General features: G+C 51.3%; 1 protein-coding gene across 3 annotated transcripts; it reads left to right on the top strand.

Annotated features, from left to right (window-relative positions):
• The first annotated feature begins 4,386 nt into the window (after positions 1–4,386).
• On the top strand, positions 4,387–11,183 carry FBXO27 (F-box protein 27). 3 transcript variants are annotated; one of them, XM_070632755.1, is made up of 6 exons: positions 4,387–4,947; positions 5,475–5,846; positions 6,196–6,307; positions 6,391–6,486; positions 9,514–9,649; positions 10,324–11,183. In XM_070632755.1, the coding sequence occupies exons 2-6, from the start codon at positions 5,495–5,497 to the stop codon at positions 10,465–10,467; spliced, it is 840 nt and encodes a 279-aa protein (XP_070488856.1). In that variant the 5' UTR covers positions 4,387–4,947; positions 5,475–5,494; the 3' UTR covers positions 10,468–11,183. The 3 variants fall into 3 exon arrangements, with proteins under 3 accessions (XP_070488856.1, XP_070488857.1, XP_070488855.1); XM_070632756.1 differs by having other exon boundaries at positions 4,418–4,997; XM_070632754.1 differs by lacking the exon at positions 4,387–4,947 and adding an exon at positions 5,166–5,269.
• The last annotated feature ends 594 nt before the right edge of the window (positions 11,184–11,777 follow it).

Below are 11,777 nucleotides of genomic sequence, written 5' to 3'. Positions count from 1 at the left end.
GGTCGCCATGGTAATGGGCAAGTCACTCCTTGTCCAGCTCAGGCCGGTTAAGAGCACCAACTCATCAACTGGGCCTGCAAGAAATGTCTAATAGCTGACCCTTTGACGTCAAGGGGGCCGGAAACTCCACCCTCAGATCATGGTAACACCGCCGTTTTGTGAACATGCGTCCTGTGAAGAGCCATGAAGCCTGACTACACTTGCACAGACCATCAAGGACCTCACCGCTCCTCACCTCCAATCACCTATCCCCTCACTTCAGACCACCCTGCCCCTTCATCCCATAAATATCCCTGAATCCCCATTTTTGGGGAGGTGGATTTGAGACTTGTTCTCTCATCTCCTCGCTGGGCTGCCTTGGGAATAAACACATTCTCTGCTGCAAACTCGTCATCTCGGTGACTGGCCTCCCAGGTGGTGGGCAAAACGAGTCTGGTTTGGTAACAATTCTAGTATCTATTTTTACATGCACACATTTCTTACGCTGAGGCGTGCAATTACACATCACAGCGTAGGCGTCCATTCACCTCTAGTAGGCACTGCCAAGCATGGGGGTACCCTATCTCCACTCCACCGGCTGTGGAGCAGAGCTCTGATCAATTGCTCCACATTCTCAGTAACACTGGGTTTTTCTTGGTTTTTGTTTTGGGGTTTGTTTGGTTTTTCAGTCATTCTGGTGGGTGCATAGTGGTTTGAATTTGCATTTCCCTGATGATTAAGGGGGTTGAGCAGCATTTCATGTGTTTAATGCAATTCACGGTCAATCTATTTTTAATCTATTCTTCCACCCCATTCCCCACTGGATTCTTTTAAAGCAATTCCAGACATCATGCCATTCCCTCCAAAAATGCTTCAGTATGGATCTCTAAAAGATAAAGACTCTCTGTTGCTTTTTTAACAAAGCCATAATCCCATTGTTATACTTAAGGAATTATCAATTTCTTTTGTAATATATGGAGTTACCTTTTAATTACATTTTCTCAACAGGCAGTTGCCCACATGTGGTAATGCTACTGGTTATTATACACTAGAGATATAAGAAACTCCAGCAGACCCCCTGTTAAGAAGCTTCACTTGGTCTGTTATTTTGGATTTTCTGGCTCGACAGTCCCTGGGCTGCAGGTTGGTGGGTTCCTCTGGGAGGAGGCAGCCCTGCCCCCTCCAGGCCCAGCGCCCCCTCCTGGCCCTCCCACTCCTCACTCTCCCCTCCCCTCCCTGCAGACCTTTCCTACCCACCGGTCGCCCTCCACCCCATTCCCACCCCTCCACCTCCTTGCCTGGCCCAGTTCTTTCTTTTCAAAGCCTGCTGGGTGTGTCCCTCCTCCAGGTAGGTCAGTGTGGTGATCTTTAAAGCCTCTTATTTTGTTGTTTTGTTTAACCTTGAAAAAGTGGCTCTCTGGGGTTGTGGGGTTTTTTTTTTCTTTTGTGAGGAAGATTAGCCCCGAGCTAAGATCTGTGCCAGTCTTCCTCGATTTTGTACGTGGGTCACTGCCACAGCATGGCTGACGAGTGGTGTAGGTCTGCACCCGGGATCTGCACCCGCAAACCGGGGCAGCCGAAGTGGAGCGAGTGGAACTTTAACCACTCAGCCAAGGGGCTGGCCCCTGGGGAATTTTGGTTAAGGTCTGGATTACTTCTACTTGTGGCTTCAGTAGGAGGAATTACTTCTTTAGGGCAAAGAAGTCTTGTGGGTTTTGTGGCTCTTTTGTTTTTTCCCCTGACCCCCTGGAGGCTGGGTCGGGTGGGGAGCTGAGAGGGTTTACACTGATATCCTCAGGTCCTCCCCCAGGAAAGGTGGCATTCCAGGGCTGTCACCGTGGGGAAGGGGCTGGGTTACCCTCACTCAGGGCTGCCCAACTAAGTCCTACCTCTGGGGAGTCAGCCTCTTTCCAAATTCCTCCCAGCCTTCTGAGAGCGGAGATTTAACTATTTCAACCTTCTCCCTCCAACCTTCCCCCCGAACAAAGTGCCCGTCTGCGGTCAAGTTCAACTTCCTGGAACTGAAATGCAGCCCTCTCCACTCCACTCCTGTTAACAGCGGCCCCTGGTAGGAGAGCTGGGGTGGGAGGACAAGCTGGTGGAACCTCTGGTGCCCTTGGAATTATTTGTGCGGCTCACTTCCCACTGCCCTGAGGTTCAGGAATTTTCTACTTCTGCAACCGGACTGGCAGGTTTTCCCCCAACTGCCCAATTATACCGCCAGCAAAGAGATGCACCTGCGAGGCCCACTCAGCCCTTCCCTCGCCATCCTTCTCGCTCCACCTCACAGAGTCAGCCCCTCCATTTATAGCAAATCATTTCTCACACTGTTTACTATCTTGAAATGAAATACTTAGATGTTAATAAAATGTTAATAAATGCCCTGACTATGCATATGTATAATGTAAAGCTGAAATAAAAGGAGAGAAATTTATAATTGAAAGAATATGTGTTTCAATATGCAAATAATGCTTGGGCTTGATCCCTCTCAGATTCAGCTGCTCCAAGCATGGTCTACAGAGGGTGGCCATCAGCATCCCTAGGGAATTTGCTACCAGTGCAGGCCTGATTCAGAGTCTGCGTTTTAAAAATCTCCCCGGGGTATCTGATACATGCCCAGGATGCTCGTCTCTCTGTGGGGCTCCCTGAAGCTCGGTAAAAGCCGCAGCTGGCACTGCCAAGATGAAGAGATTTTGTAGAGATTTTCTGAATTGGAGTACAATTTGCAATGTGCCAAGGACAATCTCCCAGTTGACCCGGCAGTCGAATTCCTGGACAGTTTTGTTTGTTCACACATGGTGCATTTCCATGCAAACTGGAATTGGGTTCTAGGCTCCGACTAACAGGCTCTCCTCTTACATGAAAATGCACAGGACAGTGCTGTGCTGGGTAGCACTGTCCTGTGCATGGCTTTCCAATGGCATTCCCATTACTGTGACACCAACATGCCCCGAGAAGTTTCCCAAAAGGCCCTTGGGGTGCTCTGCACAGCCCCCTCTCGTGGGAGCCATTCTCTAACCATTATCTTCTAGGTGGTAAGCCCTTCTGGAACCCATTCATATTTCTTTTTCTTTTTTCCGGGGGGGGGGGGGGTGAGGAAGATTGGCCCTGAGCCAACATCTGTTCCCAATCTTCCTTTTTTTTTTTTCTTTCCCCAAAGCCCCAGTACATAGTTGTCTATCCTAGTTGTAAGTCCTTCTAGTTCTACGTGGGATGCCGCCACAGCATGGCCTGACGAGTGGTGCACAGGTCCACGCCCAGGATCCAAACTGGCGAACCCCAGGCCAATGAAGCAGAGTGTGCGAACACAACCACAACGCCACCGGGAGGCCCCTGTTTATTTTTCTTTTTAATCAGAGTGCAGCATGGGATGTCATTCCAGGAGTTGCCAGAGATTACCTCTGATGGGGAGAATTGAGGGACGGGAAAGGAAACTGACTTGTCAGGGTCTGCCCTTTTATCCCACTTGAAGTTTTTAAACCTTTTTTTCTTTTTTTTCATTTTTTGAACTCATATAGTTGGGTCATAATCAGTTTTCATCATCTCATCAAAAAGATTCCCACAGCTTACACATTACATTAAAAAACAATGTATTTCTATGCACAGAAGGCCGTGATGTCTAAGATTTGCTTCCAATTATCTTGAGGACCAAGTCGGTGGGAGCAGAGATGAACCCAGACTGGCCAGGACTGAACTGTTGGAGGTGGGTCCCCCTTGTGGCTGTTTGAAAACCTCAGCAGTAAAAAGTGTATTGAAAATGCATGTATTAAAAAGCAATCAGGGGCTGCCCCGTGGTGTAGCAGTTAAGTTTGCCGTGCTTCGCTCAGGCCGCCCAGATTCACAAGTTTGGATTCTGGGTGTGGGCCTACACCACTCATTAGGCATGCTCTGGTGGCGACCCACATACAAAATAGAGGAAGACTGGCACAGATGTTAGCTCAGGGCTAATCTTCCTCAAGCAAAAAAAGAGGAGGATTGGCAACAGAAGTTAGCTCAGGGACAATCTTCCTCAGCAAAAAAAAAAAGAAAAGAAATTAGGCCAGTATAATACTCAACCCATCTCTCCAAATTAGGGGTCTCCCCACTCAGACTGCTTATGCCCACACCCCTTCTCTGCTCTTTTTCCATAGCATTAGTCACTTTCTAACATACTATAGAATTTGCACGTTATGTCTGCTGTTCATCGTGGCCCATGCACATTACAGTCTGGTCCCTGCCTATTCAATAATAAAACTCTTTCCTTCTTGTCTGCATTTGTGGAGAGGACTGTTTGGGGTCGGCAGATTTTATTTTTAATTATTTCCCCAGCACTATGTAATTTGCTTATTATGTCTCCTGTCCATGTGTCTCCCCCCTCTAGAAGTCCAGTTCCATGTGGGCAAGAATCCACGTCTGGTTTTACTTGTTATTATTTAAAATTCTGCTTGTGGCTCCGTTTGATTTTTATTGCATAGAGTTGGCATAGAGGTTAAAAGCCGAGATTCTGGACCCAGCCTGGCCGACCTGGGTTCAGATCTCAGCTCTGTCACCTACTGGCTGTGTGACCATGGCAAGTCACTGGGCCTCTGGCGGCCTCAGTTTCCCCTCTGTGAAGGGGGGCACAGCAGTACCAGCCTCAGGGGCTGCCTACCCGGACTGGGAATAAACCGCTCCAGGAAGCCTGGCTCGTGTGACGACAGGTCAGAGCGCTCGCGTATGGACTCAAATAGAATCGCGTCTGGCTCCTACCGGCGCCGGTTTTCCCTGTGACACGGGGCTACCCCCGCCTTCAAACGGATGGGGATTTTTACGGGAGTTCACGGACGTGAGGCCTCCTGCCCGGACGCCTGACCAAAATAACAGCAGTTGTCCGGCGCCAGGCGCCTTCCAGCCGGCTTAGAGCCACTCCAAGGGGCCGGCCGTGCAGACGACGAGTGACAGACCCTGCAAGCCGGCGGCCTCCGCCCCCTCCCTCGTCTGCGGCATCAGGTCGGGTTCCGTAGTTACTCTGCATCCCAAGACAGCCGGAAGTGGGCCTGGCGAGTATGGGGTCGCGGGGCGGCCGGTAGGGGCTGGCTTGTAAGAGGGGGCCCGGCGGGGGAGGTGGGGGTTAAGAACTGAGCGGGCGGAGGCGGGGTCGGGGGTGGGTGGAGAATGCCGGTGATTAATAAGGGAGGGGCCGCCGAGTGACAGGCGGGGGAGGGGATGGGGGCGCGACGGCGGGCGAGGGCCCGCCGAAGGGGCACCGGCCGGGATCCAGGGTCGGATGCGTCGGCGAGGCCACAGATGGGGGCTGGCTGGAGGCCCGGTGGTGAGTCTGAGCGGGGCTGAGATGCGCAGCTGGCAAGGACGGGTTGGGGGACTGGGGACTTGGGGACGGGGCTGGTGGGTGGCTGATGGGATCTGGGGCCCGGCAGTCTTGGGGTGCTGCTGGCAGGGGCGGGGCGGGCGCAGGCTGCGCGCCGCGAAGGCTGCCGGTCCCTGAAGCCTTGACACTTTCTTTCCTGCGATCGCAGCTGGGCCTGGCGGAGGGACCATGGGCGCCTCGGCCTCCAGGGGCCGGCCCGCCCGGGTCCCCGCGCCGGAGCCCGAACCCGAGGAGACGCTGGACCTGAGCCAACTGCCGCCGGAGCTGCTCCTGGTGGTGCTGAGCCACGTGCCCCCGCGCGCGCTGCTCGCGCGCTGCCGCCGGGTGTGCCGGGGCTGGCGCGCCCTGGTGGACGGCCAGGCCCTGTGGCTGCTCATCCTGGCCCGCGACCACGGTGCCCTGCTGCCGCTCGCCCGCAGCTGCCTGCCCCAGGCCCGCGACGCGGGGCCCTGCCTCCTGGGCCGCTTCTGCGAGCGCGCCCCGATCGGCCGCAACCTCATCCGCAACCCGTGCGGCCAGGGTGGGGAGCCCGGGGAGGGGGCGACCTCCTGGGAGCCGGTGGGAGGGGCAGGGGGCGGGGCCGCAAGGAGCCAATGGGAGGGGCAGGGCGGGGCCGCAAGGAGCCAATGGGCGGGGCCTGGGCGGAGCCTGACGGGAGCCAGTGGAAGGGGTTGGGGCGGGGCAGCACAGGAGCCAATGGGAGGGGCGGGGGCGGAGCCTTATGGGAGCCAGTGGGCGGGGATAGGGGCGGGGCCGCACCAGAGCCAATAGGAAGGGCCGAGGGCGGGGCCGCACAGGAGCCAGTGGGAGGCGTCCGCAGGCCCACGGGCGGGCGAGGAACTTGGGCGCAAGCCTTTCTTATTTAACAGAAGGTCTCCAGAAATGGATGGTGCAGCACGGTGGGGACGGCTGGGTGGTGGAAGAAAACAGGTCCACCGTGCCTGGGGCCGCTTCGCAGACCTGTTTCGTGTCTTCCTTCAGGTGAATGCCCTAACCACGCAACGGGCTGGCCCATTTTGAGGAAGATCTGCCTGTTCTTATTGACCCTTCTGCCTCTTTCCCAGATGGTGTCGCAAGAAGCAGGTCTTGGACCTGGAGGAGGAGGGTTTGTGGCCAGAATTGCTGGATAGTGGGAAGATTGAGATTTGTATCTCCGACTGGTGAGTGTGGTGAAAAAAACAGCGCTTTGCTAAGCACTGACCACCTGCACTGTGACCTTTGCATGGCTGACTTCGTTTACGCCTCCCGGCAACAGATGAAGAAACTGAATCTCATGGGAGGTGAATGGCTTAACCAGGAGCGTAACCCTAGTAATTAGCAGAGTACACACCCTGAACACCCCTCTCCCCACCTTCAAAGGGAACTGGATTGAAAGATGCCACATTGGATCCAATACAGAGGGCTTGGACCCAGCTCAGTCTTGTCTGTGAATGAGATGCTCCTTGTCTTAGGAGGAGGCAATATGGTAGAGTTGGCTAAGAGTTCAGATTCTGGAGCCAGCCCTCACAGATTCAAACCCTGGCTCTGCAGCTTTGTGGTGTTGGGCAAGTCAGTGTGTCTCCGTTTCCCCATCTTTATAAGACAGGGTTACATGTCAAGCACATAGCCAGTGCTTTATAAGTGTGAGCTGTTTTAATACACTTTTTGAACCTTGATCCTGAAGGAAAGTGTATTCAAGACCTCAGATCTTTCGGAGCTTCACAGGAAATTGAGAGGTTCAGAAAGGGGAGGTGACTTGCCCTGGTGGCACAGCTGGGGCTTGGCAGGACCTGGCATTAGACTCAGACTCGTCTGACTACAAATCTTATGCTCGGTAGTGATGGTCTTGAAACGGGGGTGCATGAAGACTTTCCAAGGGATGCACAACCGAGATCATTTTAAGGGAGGCAAATTCCAGATTCTCCACAGCTATGTGTTCCCTATTCTAAAATTAGTCAGATCACATGATTTATGGTGAGAGGATGAGTATCATATGGTTGTCCTTTCCCAGTCCCTTTCTCACAGTCCTCCAGTTTCACAGGAAAAGCAAGCCCCTCTTTATGGTGTGTGGTGCCCAGATGTAAAGACTAATGTGACTTTCTACAAAGTCAGCATTTGAAATTTGGGCCTTACTAAATTCACTTTAAATCAAGGCACCATAATCTTCCCCCCTCTGCAAATCCATCTCGTAAATTTTTTTTAAATTTAATCATTATTTATCAAACTATCGTAACATATTTGTGTTGCTTTGATCAATGGTATATCATCTGATTGTAATAATCAGTGGTGCCCAAATTTTGCTGCATATCACCCAGGAACATTTAAAACTCCCAATGCCCAGGTCACACTCCATCCCAATTAAATCAGTGTCTGAGTGTGACAGCCAGGCATGAATGTCTATGAGAAGTTTAGAGCTTATTACAAAGTTAGAGGGCACAATCCCCGAGACCACCCTCATCTCTGACACCAACTGCAAGTTTGGGGGATTCTCAAAACCACCCTCAGGTTCAGTAACTCACTAGAAAGACTCACAGAACTCACTGAAAACTATTATACAATTATAGCTTATTACAAGGAAAAGATGCAGATTAAAATCAGCCAAGGGAAGAAGATCATAGGGCAGCATCCAGGGCAAGTACCAAATGTGGAGCTTCCATTGTCTTCTACCTGGGGCATCAGGATGTATTATTGTCCTGGCATCCATGGGTGACAATATGCATGGAATATTGCCAACCAGGGAAGCTCACCTGAGCTTCAGTGTCCAGAGTTTTTATGGGGGCTTCATCATGTGGTTAATCTCAGCTTCCAGGTTAACTGATATCGTGTGACCCGTCCTAAGTCACATCATGGGTCTTTCTGGAGTGGCTGGCCCCTACCATGAGACTATGTGGATGCGGCCAGCTCCCAAAAAACCACACTGGTAGGTTATTCAGTATGACCCAAGGTCCCCAGGCAAACAAAGATACTCCTGTCAGGTGTAATATTCCAAGGGTCCAGAAATTACCTTCCAGAAGCTGGGGGCAAAGACCATACCTTTGGACAAGGCTAAATTCTTCTCTACGCAGTATCTTTTCAATATTCCGGATGACTCCAACCTGTAGCAAAGTCTGGAAACCACTAGTAGGTAATAATTCAATCCAAGAGAAAAATGTTAACACTTAGAGCTTTATGGTCACAGGAAACATTTTAAATTTCTATTTATATTCTTTGTGTGTGTGTGGTTGGCACAGAGCAGTACGAACGGATAATCAATAGAAGTCAGAAGAACATAAAAATATATTAATATTACATTAGGACAAAATTCTGTGGGAGAAGTGGAATGGACATCTAATTCTAAGAAGTGGAATCATGTGAAGTCTCTGTAAAAGGACGTATTTGTTCATGTATTTTTACTGCCCATTACTCTTAGGTTTTTAAATTTTAGCTTCTAACTCAATGAATTGTCATGGGTGAAGACATTCACATTACCAGCCCCCAGGTCAAGAAGAGAATGTTGCCAGCAAACCCTGCCTTATGCCCCTTTCCCATCACTACTCACCCAAGGGCAGCCACCATGCTGAATTTTGTGACCATAGACAAGTTTTGTTCATTTTTGTACTATATATATATATATATATATATATATATATATATATATATACAGAGTCATACAGAATATATTTTGTATCTGGCTTCTTTCACTCAATAACGTGTTTTGTGAATTCATCCATAATTGTATGTAGCTGCAATTTACTTTCATTGCTGTATAGTATTCCATTATGTGAATATACCGTAATTTATCCATTACCACTGATAGCCCTTGGATGTTGTTTTTTTAATGTTGCTGGGTATCCCACCACCAATTGATTTAGATTCCCCTGGATCTTTTTAAAGGATTGATATGAAAGTTGTGTTTTAAAAACATCAACCTTATGCACATCACATATGACACCTGTTGTCACCTTAATAATATGGAGGAAGTACCATAAAGGGCACTGCTCTAGGTCATTGCTTCTAAAATGAGTGTCCGTGCAGCCCAGCTGGGGAGCTTATTAAATGCAGACACTGATTCACTGGGTATGCAGTGGGACCAAGCTCCCAGGTGATGCTGATGGTGCTAGTCTGAGGACCAAACTTGCATAGGCAGGGAGGCCATTCAGGAGGGGTCGGCAGACACTCAAAGAGATGGAGTGGCAAGTCCAGCCGTCAAGGACTCCCTCCTCCCATAGGTGGGGAGCCCGGCACGACAGTGGCTGTATGTATCGCCTCCTTGTCCAACTTCTAGATGCCAATCAGACCATCCTGGATAAATTCTCTGCTATGCCTGACCCCATCCAGCAGTGGAACAACAATGTCTGCCATCAGGTGAGCCTCTGACAGGGGCGTGGGGAAAGGATGCTGGGGGCCTGTGAAGGTTCTCTATTGCTGCATAACAAATCACCCCAAAACTTAGTGGTTTACCATCAACAGCAGTCATGTTAGAGCCTCTCTCTGTGGTTTGTATGAGAAGGGCCCGGCTCTGGTCTCGTATGTAGTTGCCTTCAGACAATGGCTGGAGCTGAATGGCAGGGTGTGTGTGTGTGTTTGTACAGCACCTGGTGGCTGGCCAAGCATCTCTTTCTTCATTTAGTCTCAGAGCTTGACTATGGGATCTCTACTTAGCCTGCTCTGGGCTTCCGCACAGCATGGTGGCCTCAGGGCAGTCACACTACTTGTGTGGTGGTGCCACCATGAGCGTTCTAGAGAAACTTTTGGAAGCTGTATTGCCTTTTCTGGTGTAGCCTTGGAAGTCACTTGGTGAAAGTCACTCAGCGTCACTTCCACTGCTCTCTTGGTAACAAGCAAACCCGCTCAGATTCAAGGGGATGGGAATTAGGCTCTGCCTCTGGATGAGGAGTGGCGTGATTCTAGAAGCATCTGTGGACTGGAGACATTGTTGCAACCATCCTTGGAAGACACCATCTGCCAGAAAGCCCCAACCTCAGCTTTTGAGGGGAAGGCTGTGGCACAACGGGGCTGACCTCTTCCTCTACCTACAGGTCACCCATGTGTTCTCCGACATCAAGATGGGCGTCCGCTTTGTGTCTTTTGAACACTGGGGCCAGGACACGCAGTTCTGGGCTGGCCACTATGGAGCCCGTGTGACCAACTCCAGTGTGATCGTGCGAGTCCGTCTGTCCTAGTCAAGGGCTGTCCTTGCACAAGCACCTGACTGTGCCTTCCAGGAGCTGGAACCTTTGGCCGGGACTTCTCATTCACCAATGGCTTGTACCTCCCCGGCGCCCGGGGAACCTTGGGTCCAGTCTGGGGTCCTGCTAGGTCCCCTCTTCAGGTTCTAGAAACTACTAGAAGAAAGTTCCTCCGTCATATCTACCTACTGTTGCTGCTCTAGATCAGCCCCTGTTCTACTGGGGGGAGACCCATAGGTGAGCACAGGGGAACGCTGGCCCCGCAGAGGGCTCCTTGCCTCCCCCCGCAGGCCCTCGGTTCAGCCCCAGTCCCCTCTGCCCTTGTGTCCTATTTCTGCTCCAGGGGCTTTGTCGGTCCCTTCAGGGAAGCCCTCTCCTCATCTCTGAACTAGCATCTCATCTGTATGGCTGGGAAAATTCTAGCCCCCTTGGGTGGTGAACTCAACCTCCTGAGCCTCAAGGCTGGGACCAATTCTCGCAGCTGAAAGTCCACGAGCTCAAAAAATGTTTGGAGATCGATGCTGCTGCCCACTCTGACTTCTCTGAAAAGTGGGCTGGTCCCCCCGGGCCCAACCCTGATCCTCACGGACCCCTGTAATGGTGTGGTGTATAAGACTATTTTATTTTGATTTTTTTCAAACATTGAGAAATTAATTATTAGCAACGTCTGTCTGCCAATCATATGCAATAAATTTATTATTTTGCCAAAAGTGCCTCAGGTCCTTTTAATAGAAATGTGGTGTGACTGCCTTGGTTACTACTTGGGTCAGAGGAACCAGTGGTCTCAGTTGAGGAGGGAAAGCTCTACAGGGGGAAACAGCAATAGGGGGTGGTTTACCGTAGAAAGAGTGGAAGAGTTAGGACAGTATTTCCCAAGCCCTGAGGAAATCATCGATTCAGATAAAGATGACCAATTGGGGTTAGAAGCATGAGGCAGACAGTGGATGTGGGTACGCGTCACAGTGACACCACACTCATGACTTTCTGGTCATAAGGGTGAGATGGAGCCCTGCGATGGCAGGGTCAGGCCATCTTCACCCCAGTTGGGGGTCGTGGCCAGCCTCACTGCTGGTGGACCAACGGGATGCTCTAGGGCTCCTGAGGGATGCAAGTGAAGTGTGCCCTTGCCTTCAATGTACGGTCCCCGGAGCGGCCTCACTCAGACGTTCGGCCTTCAGCCTGCCTTGCAGGGTACGGGGAGCACGGGAGACGGGCCCAGCGCCAGCAGAGGGGCAGCCAGACCACCAGAGGTGGCGGGTTTCATCAGCATCAATGAAGGCGATTGTGGCGGAGTGAAACAGACC

This window comes from Equus przewalskii, chromosome 9 (assembly GCF_037783145.1).
Source record: "Equus przewalskii isolate Varuska chromosome 9, EquPr2, whole genome shotgun sequence".
NCBI classification, from domain to species: Eukaryota; Metazoa; Chordata; class Mammalia; order Perissodactyla; family Equidae; genus Equus; species Equus przewalskii.
Note: the sequence above shows the minus strand (reverse complement) of the source record. Positions and strands in the feature narration are given on the sequence as shown.